General features: G+C 54.7%; 2 protein-coding genes across 3 annotated transcripts; one reads left to right on the forward strand and one right to left on the reverse strand.

Moving 5' to 3' along the window:
* Positions 1–2,766: 2,766 nt before the first annotated feature.
* On the forward strand, positions 2,767–5,884 carry LOC109690830 (lymphocyte antigen 6E). Of its 2 annotated transcripts, none has more exons than XM_020170406.2 (4): positions 2,767–2,916; positions 4,209–4,333; positions 4,696–4,815; positions 4,962–5,884. In XM_020170406.2, exons 2-4 carry the CDS (start codon positions 4,282–4,284, stop codon positions 5,177–5,179), a joined length of 390 nt encoding a protein of 129 aa, XP_020025995.1. In that variant the 5' UTR covers positions 2,767–2,916; positions 4,209–4,281; the 3' UTR covers positions 5,180–5,884. The 2 variants fall into 2 exon arrangements, with proteins under 2 accessions (XP_020025995.1, XP_020025994.1); XM_020170405.2 differs by having other exon boundaries at positions 2,785–2,916; positions 4,212–4,333.
* Positions 5,885–16,395: 10,511 nt separating this feature from the next.
* Positions 16,396–19,067, reverse strand: LOC109690843 (lymphocyte antigen 6F-like). The gene is made up of 3 exons (XM_020170419.1): positions 18,998–19,067; positions 17,501–17,617; positions 16,396–16,712 (listed from the first exon to the last, which is right to left on the reverse strand). The coding sequence occupies exons 1-3, from the start codon at positions 19,065–19,067 to the stop codon at positions 16,396–16,398; spliced, it is 504 nt and encodes a 167-aa protein (XP_020026008.1).
* Positions 19,068–19,411: the final 344 nt, after the last annotated feature.

The following is a 19,411-nucleotide window of genomic DNA, read 5'->3' on the forward strand; positions in this document are numbered from 1 at the left end:
GTTAAAATTAAATACAAGAAAAGACTCTCTAAGGATAGAACACATGAGCCAGCATCGCCCACTCCTGCCTATATTACCCCCAAGTGGGACCAGGGAATGGGCACATAGTCAAGACCCAGGTGCACAGTGACAGCCTGGCCACTGCTTACTGGATGTCTCCTGTCCTGGGGACAGCTGGGGCACCATCCCAAAGCTGTGCAACTCTGACCCACAGGTGTCAACACATTGCAGCCTAGACATCGTGTAACACACAGATCTCCATCTTTAGTCCCTAAGAAATGAGCCCCAGAAACCCTACCAAGTTGATTTATCCTAGGACCCTATGAGAGAGTATCCCCTGGAAACCAAGCAAGGAGCTGACTCATCCCCAAACTCTGAAGACACACAACCATACACCATACACACACCACTCACACACACAACTGAATGTGCCCCTAAGCTTGCCCCCACAGCTGGCCTCCTGTTAGAGAGTATCTCTGCCTCATGGCCCACCTGTGTTTCCTCCTGCCCTCCCTTGGATGTGGAGCTAAGAAGCCCCTTCTCTGGGGCCCTCTCTTGCTGTCACCTTAGCCTGGGACCCAGAAGTGCTAAGAAAAAGATCAGTTGCACTGCTCCGTGGAAATGTGCATCAGAGTGAAGTGTGACTGTCAGAAAAGCAGGTGGCAAGAGACTCAGCCTCTCCCAATGCCCTGGGGAGGGCTCTTCAGGAAGGAGAGGTCAAAGGGGAGAGGCAAACAGCCCTACCAGGCAGAAGGGCCCGTCTGCCTCGGGCCTGGTACAGTAACCTCCCCAGCTCTACTTGTCATCCAGAAGCAGGAGGCAGGGTGGGGTTGCAGGGCCCCCACACATCAGGCATGGGCACTTGAAGACAGAATGCATGAAAGACACTTGTGAGAGGGCAGGTGAAGGGGTGAGGATTAATTCTAATAGGGCCTCAGTTCCTGTGTTGGATCTGGGAAAACTGAGGCATGGGAAACAGCAGCCGGGAATTTACAAATTAGCATTGTACTAATCAATGCTTGATTAAACACATAGATACTACTTTCTTTGTTTTACACTCCTTCAATAAACTGTAACATTTACTAAAAAGAAAAGAAAAAGGAAAAAGAGCAGCTTTTTCCCTTTGACCTTGCCCACGTGCCCAAAAATAATTGTGTACTTTTGAGAATCGAGCAAAAATAGCTTAAAGAAAGACACGTATCCTGGGACAGAACTTGGGAGAAGTGACTCTTCTGGGCACAAAAAGTGTCTACAAAGAAAAATACTTATGCTGTCCTGAAGGGAGCCTCTGGCAGGGTCCATTCTTTGTTTAAAGGGATGTCCAAACGCCTATGTCTTTGGGTCCAACTGACAAGACAATGTAACAGCAAAAGCCGCTAATTATAGCAGGTGTCAAAACAAAGAGGAACACTTTTTCCTAAGGCAAATTTGAGCCAAACCCCCAACTCACTTTTTCACCATAAGTACCCCTGACGTTAGGGCACTCGTGGCACCTGTTCCCAGATGTGCCCGCACCCCTGTCTGGGCTGTGTACTAGCTTCCTAGCTTTCCTTTGCTTTGCTTTATTAATAAACTTCTTGGGCTGTACTTCCATGTGTCCTAAAATTTCTTTTTTGCCACAACATCTCAAACTTGGTACCCAAGGACCAGGCAGAGGTCTCCTCCCTGGGGTGACACAGGTTTTGGTAAGAGAGGAACAGGTTAGGGTTGTTAGGAAAACGCCGCACACCGCACACAAAGGAGGCTCATAAGAGTTATCTCATGTCCAAAAGTTTAATAAGCAGACTGGCTGGCCTAGAGAAAATGGCACAGCAACTTCTTTCCGCCAGTTTGATCTTAAGTAGCATTTTGGGAGAAAGCAAGGGCAAGGGATGGTCTTTGATCTGCCAAGGATGAGACCAGCTGCAGGAGCAAGGTCTAGGGGCGGGCAAAGGGAGGGGGTGGGAGATAAGGAACAGTGGGCTTTGTTCTGCAAGGGGTGACACCAGCTGTGGCTTAGGCTGCAGAAGGGGCAGTTCTTATCAAGGGTGACTGCAGGAGGGAACACACAGGAGTCTGTTGTCCATCTTGGGCTGGGGGTCCTGGCCCATGTCCCAGGAGCATAGGAGGCAGCCCTGTGTCCAGAGGGAGGAGGGGGTGCCTCCTATGCTCTTCTAATGTCAAACTAGTGCCATTGCTGGCCACAGAAACCAGAATCCCCACCCCAATTCTCCAACCCTGTGGCCCACAAAACAGCTCAACCTGGAGGCAGCAGCAGGGACCAGATGTCCTCAGGAACCTGGGCAGGGCACTTTAATGGGACATCCTCTGCCTCTACACACACACAACCCTCCTCCCACGGGCCTGCCGGATTCGAGCCTGGGGCCCAGGGCCGGCCCTGGAGTAGGACCCACCCACAGGTCCTGGTGTCAGTGACTGTCATACTGATCTGGCCTCCTGACCAACCTGACAGGTCTGTCCTGCGGAAGAACAAGAAGGACCGCCTGGGTGCAGGGTCTTGCTGAGTGGAAAGAGACCCAGCTGGGCTCAGGCACCACCTTGCTGAGGGGCTTAGGGAGGTCTCAGCCCCTCTTCTGAGTGGGACCTGGGGATGGCCGCCAGGTGGCCTCGGGCTCACGTTAGAGTCCAAGAGTAGCGGCACAAACGCTCCAGAGCCAGGATTCCCGGAAGCCGACAGCCAAGGTTGTCCTCCTCCGCTGGGATCAGCCGCCCGGGCCCCGCCCCCGGCCCTAGGAACCGCCCCTGGCCCCGCCCCCAGCCCCAACCTCCAGCCCCCAGCCCCAGCCCCGGCCCCGCCCGCTCGCGTTCGCGCTCCAGCTCCGGCAGCCGCGCTGGGCCTGCGTGCGAGTCTCCGGGTTCCCGCGGTCTCCGGTGCGCCAGCTTCGGGGAGCTCTTCCAGGCCGCGACCGTCGAGCGGTGAGTCCGTGGGCCCGGGGCGCCCATGCAAGGAGCGGGGACCTGGCCGCGGCCGCCATGCGCCCCGAGCGCGGGGGCCGCAGGCCCGGGGCCGGGGGAGGGGAGGGAAGGGAGCGAGGTGGACGCACGGTGGGCGCACGGAGGAGGCGCAGGAGAGGGTTTGGGGAGGCTGGGAGTCGGGCGGGGATCGCCAGTGGGTGAGCCGCTCGCTACTCCCATCCTCCGGCCGTCTCCGAATATATCTGAAGATCTGGGGCAGGAGCTGGCGAAGACCCATGTCAGGCGCCTTCCCCGGGTGACTGGGGACTGCGCGGCCACTGGGGCCCATCACCCATCCCTCGGTGCTCCCTAACGTGGGGTCTGGCGAGGTACATCTTCCGAGACTAGAGGAGGGGGCGCAGAGTCTTGGGGAGTCATGGGCAGGAAGGGGAGAATTAACTGTCCCGATGGACTGACTGTCCTGGGGGTCTGAAACATGCCCTCGGGAAGTGGGCGAGAGTTCCTTGTTTTGGACTAGACTGTGCGCGACAATGAGGGAGCCACCTGGTCCAGTCCCTTGCCATCCCTGGAGAGCAGCACAGGCTCCTACTCTCCTGCTGGCCCAGCAGCCACGAGATGCCTGGCTTTCCCAGGAGTCAGCTCTGTGAGGCTGAGGAGTAGTGACTCTACCCGGCTCCCAGGTGGCCCTGCCCCACAGCCTGCTGGCTCTCTTTGGCCTCCTTTACCCAACCAGGAGCGTCAGGCTTGCTGTGGAGGGTGACTTAACTCAGTCAAGTAAGGCCCGCTGGGTGCTGGCTGGACCTGTTTGTGCATGCCAGAGCCTCCTAGGGCAAATTGGAGAATCCTATGTTCCTGGGCTGCCTGGAGGCAGGGACAGGCCCAGCTGGGCTCCTTACTGGTCTTCACTGGGGATTTGTGCATCCCACCACAATATATCAGCAGAGGTGCAGGGCTGGACAGGAGAGGCCTAGGGCCCATTCTCAGGGTGTGACCTGCTGCTAGCTCCTTCAGGGTCTCCAACAGTACTTCCTAGAGCTGTGCTCCCTGAAATTCCTCCTCAGCCCCTAAAATGCCCCTCCCCCGCCCAGGGCCTTCCTGGCAGAAGGCACCAGACTCCTCCTCCTACATCTCGCAGCTGGCAAGATGGAAAGGAAACCCAGCTGGTCCTGTCTCCAGCTTTCTCCACCCAAAGCCACAGACCCCAGCCCAAGGGCTCAGCAGCCTGGACCCAACTCAGGACCCTGAGTGAGAGGTGGGCAGCCTAGCCCTCTAATACACTGAGTTTGTCACAGCAGGACAAGCATCTGGTTTTGTGAGCCCATCAACTGGACCAACAGAGCAACATCTTATCCTGTCGCTTCCAGCATGAGAGTCGTCTTGTCAGTGCTGCTGGCTGCCCTTCTGGGTGTGGAGCAAGGTGTGATGTTCTGGGGCCCCAGACCTTTGTGGGGGCCATTCCTTCCTGGACTCCTCCCCTGGACCCTGACAGATGCCCAGGGGTCCTTCTAGGCCAGCTCCCATGCAACCTTCTGGGTCTTTCTTCCCCCAGTGAAGTGACTGGCTGCTCCTTTCCCTGCTCATAATAGAAGCCTCAAGGCTAGCCCACTCACACATTGGGAGGTCATTTGTCATTGTCTTGTTTTGGTCACAAGCCCACCACCTCGCACATAGTAGTTGCTCCATAAACGTCTGCCGAGGACTGGGTGTCGGGGACCCGGCCTGGAAGGCGTCCCATGGCGTGGGACAGGTGTCACCTGCAGTGTGCCCCTTCTCCCACAGCCCACTCCCTCGTGTGTTTCTCCTGCACCAATCAGAAGAGCAACTTCTACTGCCTGAAACCCACCGTCTGCTCTGACTCCGACAACTACTGTGTGACCGTGTCTGCTGCTGCCGGCATCGGTAAGTGTCAGCGAGAAGCAGCCAGGCCTCGGCCCCTGCTGTCCCCACCTCACTATCTCCCCAGCCCTGGGCCAGGGCTCAGCAGGAACCATCCTGTCTCCTGTGGCCCATCTGTCTGTGCCCTCACAGCCTCGTTTTTCATGCAGGGAACATGAACTTGGGCTACACCCTGAACAAGGGCTGCTCCCCCATATGTCCTGGCCCGAGCATCAACGTTGGTGTGGCATCTGTGGGCACCAAGTGCTGCCAGAGCTTCCTGTGCAATATCAGCGCGGCTGGTGGGGGACCTCAAACCAGTGCCCCACTGCTGGGCATCGGGCTTCTGCTTAGCCTGCTGTCAGCTGTGCTGCGGCTGGGCCCCTGACCTCCCAGACCCCATACCCCCACATCCCCTAAGCTCAGGAAGAAAGCCCAGTCCCTTCCAGATTCTAGGAGGCCATTGGACCTTCCAGCTCCTCTGTGTGCCTATTCCCAGCCACTGGGCCCGGGGTCCCCAGAGCCAGGCCACAACCCATACCCGCACTTGCCCTGCCCCGAGTGGGACCAGCAGCCCTTGCTTCTTGGGTCAATCATGTCACCTTCCTTGGGGGACCAGGGAGGGGATGAGAGTCCCCCTGAAGTCTTAGGGTCCTAGGGTCCAGACTGAGTCCCATGGGACACACTGAAAGGGACACCTAAGCCCCGAACCTGCCAGCCCCAGGCAGGCTGTGCCAAAAATGGGGAGTGTATGCCTATGAATGTGTGGGGTGGGCATGCTGTCCACGTGCGGGTATGAGGTCACGTGAGTGCTATGGTGGGAAGGAAGACCAGGAAGAGTCCAGGGCCCAGTGGTGGCAGCCCAGAGAGCCCCCAGCTCCACCAAAGTCCCTTCTCCAGCATTTCTGCATCCACGTCCACATTGCACTCACTTCAGGGGTACCCTTTTGGGGACAACCATTGCTTCCAGGTCTAGACCCCCTCCCCCATCCAGCTGAATCCCCAGCTATCCCTCCTTTACCTGTCCCCTCCTCTGCCCACAGTGGCACCTTGTTGCTACTTTGGTGCCTCAAATAAAAGGTGTTTTCATCCCTTCCTGCCTGCTGTCCTTGCCCTGCCCCCCTCCCAGCAGGGTCATAATGCAGGAGAAAAGAGGGCTCTAGGTTCACAGGATCTTGGTGCAGACCCAAGCCCACAGCCAGCAAGCACCTTAAGAGATCCATAAAGGAACCCAGCCAAGGGCCAAGCACTTTGTCCTGCCCTAGGCGAGGTGGGTCAGGAAGGGGGTATGAGAACCAAGGGTACCTTGGCCAGCCTGGTGGGGTAGGGTGCTGTAGCCTAACCTGGGCAGGAACAGCCCAGGCTGCAGCTCTGTGTGGGGCACCTATTCTGGAGCCTATGGGAAGAACAGGCCAGGATGGACACAGGGGCACTGCCCAAGCCATCTGCCCCAGGGACTTCACTGGACCTGCCCACTTCCCCTTTTCAAACTACACTGAGGTCTGATCCCACAGGAACGTAGCCCTGTGAGGTTCTTGCTATGGGTGGTGAGAACAGGGACGGGTAGAGACAGGCCTGAAGCAGCTCTTGGGTCTGGGGCCCATGCAGGATCCTTGTTTCTCAGACAGGTCCCAAGACTCTGGGAGAGTGTGTGGGACCATGGTGGAGTCTGATCCACTCTGCTGTCAGCCCTTGTTTGCAGCTCACCAGGAGTTGTGTGTGTTGGGGTCCTGAGAACAGTGCCCAGCTGAGGGGTCACCATGGCTGCTCAGCTTGGGCCTCTGAAGACTGCAAATGCAGTGTCCCTGACCTGGCTCAGCCAACCTAGCAGAAGTCTCTGGGCACCCAGCAGAGCCGCCTTTGAGGCTGCAGGCAGCCAGAGCATGTTTTATCCCTAGAGTATTCAAAAGCGAGGGAAAGAAAGAAGATGGGAGTCGCTCCTATGGGGAGCTCTGGCAGCTGCCCTCCTGTGGACAGTGCTCCCTGTATCCTGACCTCAGTGTAAAAGCCTTCCTTTCACTGCTTAGCTCAGAAGACCACAGACCAGGGATGAGGGGGCTCTTACAGCTTCCCTATTTCCACACAAAATCACAGGTCCTTAAGACCCACAAACATGAAAAGTATTTCAAGGTGTACACAAGACCTCACAACAAGGAGGTCTTACAAGGTAGACGTTTTGCAAGGATTTATTTTGGTATCACAGGATAAACTTGGGGGTGGGAGGAACATTTCCCTACGTAGGAAATGAGAGCAAATACTCAGTGGTGGTTCAGTATGGTCTTACACTGTCCTGGGATGAGGAAGTGCCCATCGTCAGAAGTCTAGCAACCCTAAATCATTAAACGGTGGTTCTGAGTACCCAAGCTGTAAGTGTGCCTAAGTGTGGATCTATTACCTAGGTCCACCCAAAACTCAGGGGCGATAGGTGGTACCTGAGTGTGGCCCTTTAAATATTTATTGAAGTAATATAATTTTCCTGTCTCCTCGTCTCCCCTGCCTCATTTCCAAGTGACACTAATTTGTGATTCTTTCCACAACCGAGCACTGGGTGTCATGAGGCTAAGAGTTGAAGCCACTAGCCCTTCTGGGGTCTGGGGTCCTCATGGTCCAGCCTCTCCTCTGCTCTGGGTTGAAGGGCTACATACTTTTGTTACTGGAGAAGGGAAAAACCCACGGAGGATTTTCCTGAGGAGAAAGGAGGGGAAAAATCTCTCTACTTAGCTTCCCAGTTTCCTGGCAATTGATGGGAACTTCACGGGGTTTAATAAAACAGGGTAATGTAGGGAGGTTAAGAAACAAAAGAAACTGAGCCCCACCTTCCTGAAATGCCAGAGTGGGAGAAGAGGCTCAAAAAATGATGAGTGGTTGTGTTGATGGCAGTGACGTCGTCTCTGGTCAAAAGATTGCCAAATGCTTTGGGTTCCCCGTGGCAGGACATGTGGGTGTAATGGGGCTTATTAAAAGTTAGGGAGGAGGCATATTGGAAGCTGGAAGCAGAGTCTTTCTCTGCTAGCCTACAGGAAGGGTGATTCCTAACCGTCAATAATTGGGGAAGGGGCATGGGTGGCCCCTGGGCCAGGGAGTGAATAAACCTGCACACGTTTCCAGCTGAAAAGAAGGCTCCAAGAAAGAGGAATGTTCAACCTGAAACACAATATTAAGTCGTGTAAGTCCCAAACTTTCCCTAATTCTTGCCTGCCTCAGTTTTTTTGTTGGGTTTTGGTGGAACTGGGGTTTGAACTCAGGGCCTCCCCCTTGAGCCACTCTGCCAGCCCCCCAAATGGTGGTTTTGATAAGGGTTTTAGATTTTCTGAGCTGAGCTAGGTACCTACTGGGGGCTTGCCATCTAGCAACCCCTAACAGAGACAATAGACTTAGGGAGGACCTGTTAGGCAAAACACGGCCGCCGGCAGCTTGTTACTCTACAACAGTGACAAGTGGACCAGCTTAACCCAAAACACTGGGATGGTTGATACCCGACTTTGCCTCCACCTATTCAGAGTTTGCAGGTACTTAGCATCTAAAAGGAGAAGCAGGTGCAAATGACCCCTGAAGTCTCCCAGTTCTTGAAAATTAACATCTAAAAGGAGTGGGGGACTTGTTGCTCTATTATGTCTCACTTCATCTTGGCAGCCCAGACCTGAGGCTACCTGTGAGTGGTCCAGTTGTCCTCCATAGGGAGATGGAGGCTGGGTCTTGGCAGCTGAGGGAGGTGCTGGGAAGGGTAAGAAGGGAAGGAGAGAAGAACCTGGTAGCAAATTTTCAATTTCCCAAAGTTTGAAGAAGGGGAGGAGCCCAAGCTGAGTTTCAATTTCCTGAAATCCCAAGATGGAGGGAGCCTGGAGAGGAGGGAGAAGAGGGGAGGGGAGGGGAAGGGCACACACCTGCACCTCTCAGAACTCTGGGTTCCTTGCTGACCCGGGACTCAGGCCCAGGAGAGGGGTCTGGCAGGGAACCACGTCTGAGGGCTCTGCAGGGTTCTACCACTTATTAGGCAAGAGTACCTAACAAGCACTGCGGTTCTCCCAGGGCTGAGGACCCCAGGGCTGAGGCCCCTCCTCGGTGCAGGGCCTACTATTGCCCCATGGTGATTTGTGGTTATTTTCCCCACAGCTGAGGGGCGGGTATCATGAGGTTTAGGAGTTGAAGCCATTTTGCTCTGGGGTCTGAGACCCTGGTGGCTCAGCCTTCCCTCTGCTGAGCCGAAGGCAATGTCCTTTTGGGGCTGAGCTCCAGGCAGCTCAGACCCCCCAGGCAGGGGGAGGTACAGTCCAGGTGGGGACAGCAGTGGGAGCCTGGGCAAGAGGAAGGAGAGGAGGGGCCTGAGACTGAGTTTCAATTTCCTGAAGTCTGGGGGGAGGGCTGGAGGAGAGGGAGGAGCCCAGGGACTAAGTTTCAATTTCCTGAAGTGTGGGGGAGGTAAGAGAAGGGACGGTTGGGGAGAGGGAGAAGGGCTCTGTTCTCACCCAGGCCTTGGGTGAGATGCCATGTGTATAGCCACTGGGTCGGAAGCTCAGATGTCCAAGTGAAGCCCCCACCCCTGCCATAGCCAACAGCTGTCTCCAGATAAATGTGTATTGGTGACTGGGCTAGCCCTGGTTAGCCTCCCAGCCTCAGGCTTCAGGCTTTGGAGATGAGGTGCTCTTTGCCTTGCCTCCCACCCCTGCCACTGCTGTGAACCTCTCAAGGGTCCCCAGCCTGCTGTCTCGGGTCCCTCTCTGAGACCCTGCTCATGGCCCCTGCACACCTAGTGACCGGTGGTGCCCCAGCTTCCAGGTCTCCTGAACTCCCCAGCAGGAGCCAAGAACCCACCCCTCTTTCCCTTTCCCCACTGCCAGTCCCCCACAGCAAGCCCTCCTGGGGTACTGGGACTTCCTCTCCAGAACACCCCAGGCTGCACCTAGATCTCATGACAAGGTCACGGCCAGAGGACAGTCCAGGGGCAGGAGGGCCTCTAGTGCACACTAAGAAATTTGCTGGGACCCTTTGGTGGCCTCAGTCTCCACCTCCATGTCTAGCACCCCCAGTTCTGCATTCTGGGGCAGCAGCTCCAGTCCACCCTCTGGAGAAACCTGAAAGGTGCTGGACAAAGTCCTTGGGTAGAAAGCGACTGGCACCTGGACCAGCGGGAGGGGAACCCCCTGCTCTAGGACATGGGGCTGTGCCAGGGACGCTGAGTGATGCAGTGTGGCCGCTGTCCCCTGGCAACCACGTGGGGCATCAGATAGGAGGGCTGAGGGCCACCACCGCCCTCCTCCCTGCCATTTACCAGCGGGGGTGGACAGGGCTCTGCTAGCACGTGGCTGAGGGTGGAGGCCAGACTGGTGTGGCCCTGCCTCCAGGGTCCAGAGGCCCCCCAGGCCCCCTGTGGCCGAAGCTGTAACCACAGGTCAGGGAGACAGCCTTCAAGTCAGTCCTCACTTTCTGGGGAGAAGGACTCCTGGACACTCATAGCATGGACGTGCCGAGGACCACAGGCCTCCATAGGGACTGGCCTTCCCTATGGGCAAGATGAGGATGCCTGACACCATGACCATCCCCCGAGAACACCCACCCATCCCCAACATTCCCACACCCCTCTCCACCCCTCTGACCCCAGCACCCTGGAAGTGATGGGGACACTGTGGCCACCAGGAGAAATCAGGCTCACAGGGAGCCAGGACCACTCAGAGCTGCGCTTTCTTTCTGCAGGGACCTGGGATGCTGCCCTGGGTGCCCCTCACTCCCCTGGTCAGATTCTGGCTCCTACTTTGGGCAATGGTCACAGCAGAAGGTCAGTTTCAGGTCTTTTTCCCTGTGACAGAGCCCAGGCCTGGGTAGGGAGGTGGGGCTGGTCAGGGATCTGAGGCTGGAAGATGGGTTCCACCCCTTCACAGGCAGGGGAGAACTGGTGGGACAGAGGGCTTTGGCCCCTCCTCACATTGAGGGTGAGGTCTGAGCAACATGGCGGTGTAATTGGGAGTTCTAGGCCAAAGGTCCAACTCCAGGGGTTCCACACGTCAGGTCCAGCCAATCATCCCAAATAAGGAGAGAAGTAGTGGGAGAGGACGGAGATGCAATACACTGCACAGCACACTGGGGAAGAGGTAAAGCGAGCACTTCAGCCTTTCTGTGCTCAGCAACCAGTTTCCTGCCTTATGACTTACAGTGCCAAGGCTGAGCACACTTCATGTGTAGTACACGAAATGACAGGTGGAAACCGATACTTCGTGCCCCCACGCTAACAGAAGGAGATGAACAAGACCCTCAACCCCTCCTCCTGTGACATCAGGGGCAGATCTGGAGGCTCTGCAACTTTCCGTGCTACAGGACAGAGGGAGGGGCTGTGGCCTTGGGCTGCGGTACAAAGGGTGCCTAGGAGGCAGTTTTTCAAAATGTCTCCCCAGGGAGAAAGGATTCTTAAAATCACTTGAGTGTCCATTTCCTGGGCTTAGGGCTGTGACTCTCCAGGTCCTGTTCTAGCCTGGCCTGGGTCAGGGTTTCATGGGGGGAGGAGCACTTCCAGCTGTCACTATGTGGATGGAGGTAGGAGAGGCCACAGACCAAGCTCAGCCTGGAGCTCTGGCCTCTGAGATCAGGGCCAGGTACCTGCTGACCCCTGCCCAGTGGTGACTCAGGCCTGCAGAGACCTGACTGTTGCTGAGCTAGTGACAGCCAGACATAGTGGGGTTGACTGACCCACAATTGGCATGTGGCTGTCCCCAGGGCCTGTGCCATTCCCTGACTGCCTGAGATGGACTTTTGTCATTTTGGGGCTGGATGATGGGGCATTGAAGCAGATGTTGCTGAATGTTTTCACTCTAACTCTCACTAGGAAATGTATTCAGTGGTGACTAAAACACTTGCCCACCAGAAAGGTGTGTCTGTCTGTGTATATCTGAGGCAAGAGTTTCACAAAGCAACAGTCACACTCGCTTGTGTGACAAACTCTGATGCTTTCCCTTCTGTTTTATGTGATCGTTTGTTGGCTGTGTCTCCCACTCGATTGAGTTCACAGCCCTCTAATGCACAGTCCGCAAGACTAAAAACCTTTCTTTTAAAAATATTTCCGCCTCCTTCCTTTTATAATACTCAATATATGCAGTTCACACAGTCACCCCTAAATCACAAGTCTGTATAAAAGAGGAAGTGAAATAAGGAGAAGCCACAAAATCTCTAAATAAAACAAATCTTACACATTTCTAGCAGATGAGAAAATTTAAGACATGAAGCATCATCAACAGCTACAGAAAGACTTAATAAAAATACAAGGTGTAAAATTCTGAATTTGTACCATGCATTAAGTAGTCAGAAATAGATAAAATTGACAGGACTAAAAAGAGAACTTTTCACACTTCAACTGAGGCCTTACAACATGTCCTGTGGATAAATCCCAGAACAAGCAGCTAAAATCAACATGGGGGAAGAGATGGACCGAGAGGAGCACCAGAAAGGCAGTGGACACAGAGAGCAGAGCCCAGCTGGTGCAGGACACACACACACAGAAAATAAGCACATAATCAGCCATTGAGTCTCCACAACGTTCAAATAACTGAAACCATAGAGCAACTTCTCCAGTCACAGTCCAGTTATAATAGAAATTCTTAACAAAAACACAAAATATGTCCCTAGAGGAAGGAAAGGGATGAGGACACCCCATAAGAGATGAGGGGGACCCTCCACTGGTTTCCAATTTCCACACAAATCACAGGAATTCAAAATCCATAATGAAAAGTGTTTCAAGAGGTTTCACAACAAAACCAAAAAAAGGAAGAAGGAAACTCAGAAAGTGGCAGTTTAGCAAAACAGGATAAAGTGGGGAGAAATAGAAAAGGGAAAGAGGAGTACCTCCTGCCTGACACCTGGCAGGTGGGAGTCACGTAGCTCAAACATGGCAGTCTTTGTTTCAGGTATGTGTATATATATATATACCCTGGAGCTGGGCAGTCCTTCTAGGTGTGTAGTCACCTAGCAACATCGATTATTTTGTTAAGTTTCTGTTTTGCTATCACTTGAACATGGAGAAATGGGTCTGGACAGGTCTTAGTATTACTCACGAAGTAATAAGAAGACATGAAGATGGGGCTTAGGGTGCACCTGTTATAGAGACAGTGGGTGAACATTTAGGGCCCACTTTCTGGCTGAGACCCACTCATCAGACATGCCCTTTTATTTTCCATCCCTGACCCATTCAAGAGATTACAACTTACTTAACATCTAAAAGAACAGAGGGGTGGGGACAGTCCTGCTGCTCTAAATGATTTTCAGCCTTAATTCCTAGTTCTGTTTTAATTCCTGAACCTGGCTTAATTTGTGATATATATATATATATAATTTTTTAAATCTCCCAGTCGCCTTATCTGTTATCTGTCTGTCATGCCCCCTCCTGTGATTAGCAATGAAGAAATGTATTTATAAATAACTCATGAGCCACAGATGAAGGGAAGGAAGAAATCAAAATGGAAACCAGAAAACATGAGGGACTCAATGATAAGAAACATACTAATAAAGTTCAAAATTCATGGGCTACACTAATGCACGTGTAGAAGGAATGGTACACATTTACTTTTAAATATTAAAAAAATAAAAGGTTCCTCATGAATGAATGAAGGATTTCCCACAGGAAGTTATGGAGGGCACCTGTCTAGAAAGTGTAAAGACCAGAGTTCAAATCCCAGTACCAGCAAGAAAGAGAAAAGGAAGGAAAGAGAGAAAGTAGAATAAGAGCTGGGTCCCCTTGCTCGCGCCTGTATTCCTAGCATTCTAGCTACTTGGAAGCTGAGATCAAGACTGCAGTTTGAGGCCAGCCTGGGTAAATAGTTCTCAAGAACAATCTCCAAAATAACCAGAGCACAACGAACTGGAAGTATGGCTCAAGTGGTAGAGTGCCAGCTTTGCAAGCACGAAGACCTGAGTTCAAACCCCAGTCCCAACAGAAGCAAAACAGTCCATCCCAGGCCTTAGGTCACATCAGTGGGCATGGTCAGCTCCTCACAATCTCCCCAGAAGTGGACAGAGACAGAGAGAGGTGTTCCCATAGCACTGGAGCACCCCTGTGGGCTCTGCTCCCTGGACAGCCAGTAGGACATACCCCACAAACGGCAGATGACACGTTCCCAAAGGTCCCCGTGGCAGCTCTCGGGGGCTCTCAGAGAACAGGCCAGTGGGGACAGAATGTGGGGTGGGGGCTCCTGCCTCTCAATGTCAGTTTCCCAGAGCCAGAAGAGACTGCTATAGAAGGTGGCCCTGTGGGGAACAAGGTTCCAGAAACCCTTCTCTTGACTCAAGCTCCTACACTCCCGCCCCCAACATCACGCCACATTCTGGGATCCTTGCTTGTCCTGAAGCTCAGGCTGGAGTCCTACCTGAAGATGGGAAGAGGCTGGTGGGGTGGCTGGCTCTACCCTAGGGATTTGGAGCCATGGGTAAGAAGCAGAGCTCTTACCCCCCGGAGGGTGAAGAGCGCTGCCAGCTACCAAGGACACATGGGACACAAGACAATCATAGCACCCTAGTTTCCAGGGTGCCAGCTCCTCCCTCCATCCCACATTCCATGGGGCTGCTGTGGGCTTAACCACAGGGTCTGGGATTGTCTGTAGGGGCAGTTGACCCATCTTACAGATCTAGCATACAAAAATCAAGATACCCAATGAAAGTTGAATCTCAGATAATAAGTGATTATTAGGCAGGCACTTGAGCCACTCCACCAGCCTTTTTTGTGTTGGGTATTTTCCCGCTAAGGTCTGGAGGCCTATTTGCTCAGGCTGGCTTTGACCCTCAATCCTCACGAGTAACTAGGATTACAGGCATGAGCCACCAGCCAGCACCCAGCACAAGTAATTATTTTTTCTAACATTTGAGACACACACTAAGTGTTTATGCTTGTTATTTATATGGATAAATCTCCTGATTGACATATCAAGTCCAGGACAGCAATGGCTGGACTTCGGCTGTCTCACTGTGTCAAAGCAGAGGGAAGTGAGCCTCCCTGATGATGGCCTGGTACAGGCTGGCCAATATGGGAAGCCAGGACGTGACAGTAACTCAGGGTAGCAGGGCACAGCTGTGGCTGCTTGTCTGAGCGCCTGTGGTAAGTGGCTCTCACTCCTGGGACTTTATGGGCTAGAAGGGCAGGGTGTGCCCACCATTGTGGGTGCACCTCCTGGGCTGACCCCCTTCCCATCTTGGCTCCACCTGGTTCACCTCCCCAGCACAGTTAGGTGCTCTTGTCTGCCCCAGACATCTATCCCAAGGGAAGCCCTCCCTCCCAAAACTAAGGGACACCTCATTCTGCTGGAGACACCGGAGCCCAGCCAGTAGGGGTAAGAGGGTACACATGGCAGGTGTGGGTGAATGGCAGCCCTGCCTCTTGGTGGCATCCCAGTGACTCAATGGTGCTCCTACTTGACTGTCTCCTGTAGCAACTTAGCAAGAGTCTGCCAAAGTAGTGGAGGACCAGGGATTGGGTGGGTCCCAGTCCCTGAATGGACACGGATACCCCAGGAACACTGCCCCGGGCCAGGGCACTGGCCAGAATATCGCTGAGACCTCAGAGCACAGCGAAAGGACATGTGGATGGGTCAGTGGTACTCACACCAGCAAAAGAAAAGCTGAGTCCTGGTGCTGGGTGAGAAGAGGGTTTATTGACAGCAGAGGGAGGGTGGCCTGGCATGTGTGGGAGGCCTGCAGGGCCAGAGGCCTGAGGCCAATCATGCTCGAAGGTGGTGGTTCTGAGCGATGAGAGGTGTTGCATAGGATGGAGCTTCTTACTCCAGAACAGCAAGGAACAGCAACCCCACGCCCCCAGCTTGTAACAGGTCCATAAAAGCTGCTTTTGCTGAGGAGCACTGACTCCTTGCTTGGGCACACAAATTAACTGAAAGTAGGATGAAAGCTCGATATCTCTGCCTCCATTTTGTGTCTGTGTTCTGAGCCATTCTTTCCTGCAGCCACCTTGGAATTCAGGAAGGACAGGACTGATTGATAACATCTTTCCAAGAAATGAAGGAAACTGCCCCTCACCCACCCCGTCCCCAAAAAAAGAGCAGTGTTTCTGTAAGACAGTCCACCTTCTAGGCAGCAATGACCCCTCCTGAGACAATCAGCTGCCAGACCACCTGCCCCCATTTCTGACCAGGGAGCCACCTGTGACTACGACTATTTTTATGCAGACCCTCTCCCTGCCCCCAATTCTTCCTCCCATTTAAACCTAAAGCAAATGCCTGCTCCAGAGGATGGCTGAAGATGGGCTGCAGTGCCCTCTTGCTGTGACACACTGTGCAATGTGACAAACCTCCTTTCTCTCTCCGTCACCATTACTGTCTCCTTATGGCACTTGGAGGCAAGTGGCAGGACCTGACATGTGAACCCCAGGAATTTGGCCTAAAATCCATAAACACACTGAGGCCAGAACTCCCAGGAAATTGGCCTCCCAGGGAGTGTGGGTTTAAGAAACCTGCCCAGAGTAAAGGGCAAGTCCAGGTAGAGATCCTATCTGTCCAGACAAAGAAGCCCCAAACCTACAGGGCCCACACCCTTCCCCAACCCTAGGGCTGAAAACCTCTGTAGAACCCAGCAGTTACAGGCTGGGTCAGAAGAGGCGAGGGGATGGGGCAGGAAAGGTCATCAAGTCAGGGTCCAGAGGATTCCCAGGCCCAGACCCAGCAGGAGACCCCCTGCCAGGGTCCGGGAGCTGCCATCCACAAGCATGTCTCCGTTGCCTCCGCGGTCTCCATGGCCTCCACGGTCTCCATAGCCTCCACGGTCTCCGTTGCCTCCACGGTCTCCATTGCCTCCACTGTCTCCATTGCAGAGGTCGTCTGTGCAACAGGAGGTCTGGGTGTTGAGGATGGTGCCCATGACGGGCATATTCTTAATGGAGGTATACTTCTCTGGGCAGAAGGGAAGGCAGAACTTGTTCCTCAGTTTCACTTTCTTAGACACTGCAAAGGAAGGGGGTGGGTGAGCTCAGGACGCAGAGCAGAGACAGCTTGGCACCCAGGGCCAGACAGCTAGAGGCACAAGGAGGCTGCCCAGTGGCGCAGCAGGGCAGCAGACCCCCGGGGCTCCAGCTCTTTCTCTATGCAGCCTGCCCAGGTGTGGGAGATGGGCAGGCTGGAGAGGGAGCTGAGGGGCAGGTGTGCACAGAAAAACGATTTTCAGGGCTGTGTATGTCCTGGGGTCTCCTCTGATACGTCACCATTCCCCAGTCATTCCTTTGGCTTGAGGCCCCGTTCTCATCATCAGATGCAGTAACTCACTAAATGCTCAAGACCCACCCTCTTCTTCATGGAGCACGTGAGATCTTTGACGTGCAGTGAGGACAAGGGGACAAGAGCACGAGGTGGCTGCAATGGGTGAGATTGCAACACTACCAGTAAGTGAGTCAGAGCCCCCTGCTGGTGGGTGCTGGGGAGAGGACAAGGATTTCCACAGCCATGCAGGCCACAGTGGCAGCTCTGCTCTAAAACCTAGTGTGGCCCCTGTCCCTGCCAGCCCACAACCCTCAGCCAGTGCTGGAGCCCAGCCCCTGCCCGTTCCCACTGCTTTGCACACACCCCGTTCCTCCCCTGGGGAACCCCACACTAACCTGCCCCAGGATGCCCCACCCCTGATCCCAGAATGCTCAGGGGTAGAAGGAGGGACCTTGGGCTACAGCGCAGCTATTCCTCCAAGTGGCCCTCCCTGAGACCTCCCTCCTCTCCCTCCGGCACCAGTCTCTGGAACTCACACACAATGGTCTCCAGCACCTGGGTGACACAGACTGAGTTGGGGGAGGAGCACGTGGTGGGCTGGCAGGACTTCCCACGTAAAGATCCAAAGCACTTGTAGCAGCGCAGACCCTGAGCTGGGGAGAGGTGAAGGCCATGGGGCGAGGGCAGACACCCTCCCTTCCTGGCACAGGGTGGCCAGACCCGTCCCCTGTAGCTGCCCCCATTCCCTCATCCTGCAGGGACCAGGAGGACAGAGCAGAGCCACTTCTGTCCAAATGCCTATACCCAGGGGCTGTGCAGGGGCCATACTTTCCAAATGTGCCCAGCCCTGTCCATCTCAACCACCCAGTCCCAGAGGCGGAGGCTGAACTCCTGAGAGGTTACTCAGTGTACCCATCAGCGTGGTGTGTGATTGGATGGACCAGGAGTGAGTGGGCTACTGGGATGGTGACCCCTGCAGCTACTATGGAGCTGGCCCTATGGATCCAGACCAGCAGGCTTTCTCTGTCCTTCCCTGTCTGGCCTTCATCTGTTAGCAGGACTCCACTCCAGCCTGGTTCCCCAGACCCTAAGGGCCAGCTGCAAAATCCAGGCCTTGCCATGTAACCACCCCGCCGTCGAGATGGAGCTGAAAGTGGGTGGTTCAAATGTCACTGAGGTTCAGGACACTGCACAGCATGGGGTGTTTCCCCCATTTTGTCCTCAGGTGGCTGGGGCAAGCCAAGGTTAGGTGTAATGTGTGCCAGCGAGTTGGGGGTCACCATGCTGCAGGGCTAGGCAGCCAGGGCAGGAACAGAAGTCTCTGCCAGTCCCGTGTGCTTATGGATGGAGACCACATCCCACTGGCCCTGAGTGGGAGAAACTGGAGGCCTGGGCGTGGAGTCTGAGTTGGACCGAGACCCCTGAGGGAGGTCTGTCTCATGGTCAGGTTGTAAGGGAAAGGAGTTCCCTGTGTACATGTGGATCCCACAGAGAAAAGAAATGGCAGAGGGGCTGGAGTGGGTGCAAAGATGCAGAGGAGAGGCTATGAGCCATGTGGAGGGGGCAGGGGAGGCTGGAGGCTGAGGGAAGCCGTGAAGTCTCTGGGGTTGCCTTGCCCCACAGCCAACAGTCCTGGCCAGTGCTGCCCACACCCATCCACAGCACACCTGTACCCACATACCAGCTCAGCAAACCCACCCAGACGTGGGCCCAGCACACCACGCTACAGGACCTCACGGCACTGTGGCCCAGAACCCTTAAACTCAACCAGCATTGATGATGCACCCATGCCAAACCCACACTTGCCAGCACACGGAGTGCCAGCAGACAGGAGCATAGGGCACACGTGGCAAGGGCACTCCAGCTTGCATATGATCCCACCAGGACCTTCCCACAGTGCGCTCCCACCTTAGATGGCGCTCGGGACACTGGGGGCCATTCATCCTCCACTGTGGAGCTGTCCACGGTGCAGGGCACATACGGGGAATGCAGGTTTACCTGGAACCCTCTCCTAGGGCCCCTCCCCATCTCACCTCTCTCCGCACACAGTAGGGCCATGAGCAGGATGAGCACAGAGGTCTTCATGGTGTGGGAGCTGTCCATTCTAGAGGTGCACAGACAAACCCCAGGAGTTGGAGCAGGCCGACTCCCACCATCCTGGAACTAGCACATGTCCAAGTCCATCCTCTGAACGGCTACCCAAAGGCAGATGAGGCTTGTCTGCCTCCTCCCACTAACTCCCACTTGTCCTCCCCATCCTGATCCCTAACTCCCACCCAGAGCCTGTGACTGCACCCGTCCTGAGGTCCCCTTCCCAGGCCTGCCACCCAGCACCCATCCTGACCCACCTCTTCTCATGTCCTCTCTGGACAGCCAGACGGCAGGCAAGAAGCTGCAGGGCAGTCCGGCCATGCACCCAGGTTAATGTGGACCAGCATCTTGCCCGC

The sequence above is a fragment of the Castor canadensis genome, chromosome 3 (genome assembly GCF_047511655.1).
Source record: "Castor canadensis chromosome 3, mCasCan1.hap1v2, whole genome shotgun sequence".
NCBI classification, from domain to species: domain Eukaryota; kingdom Metazoa; phylum Chordata; class Mammalia; order Rodentia; family Castoridae; genus Castor; species Castor canadensis.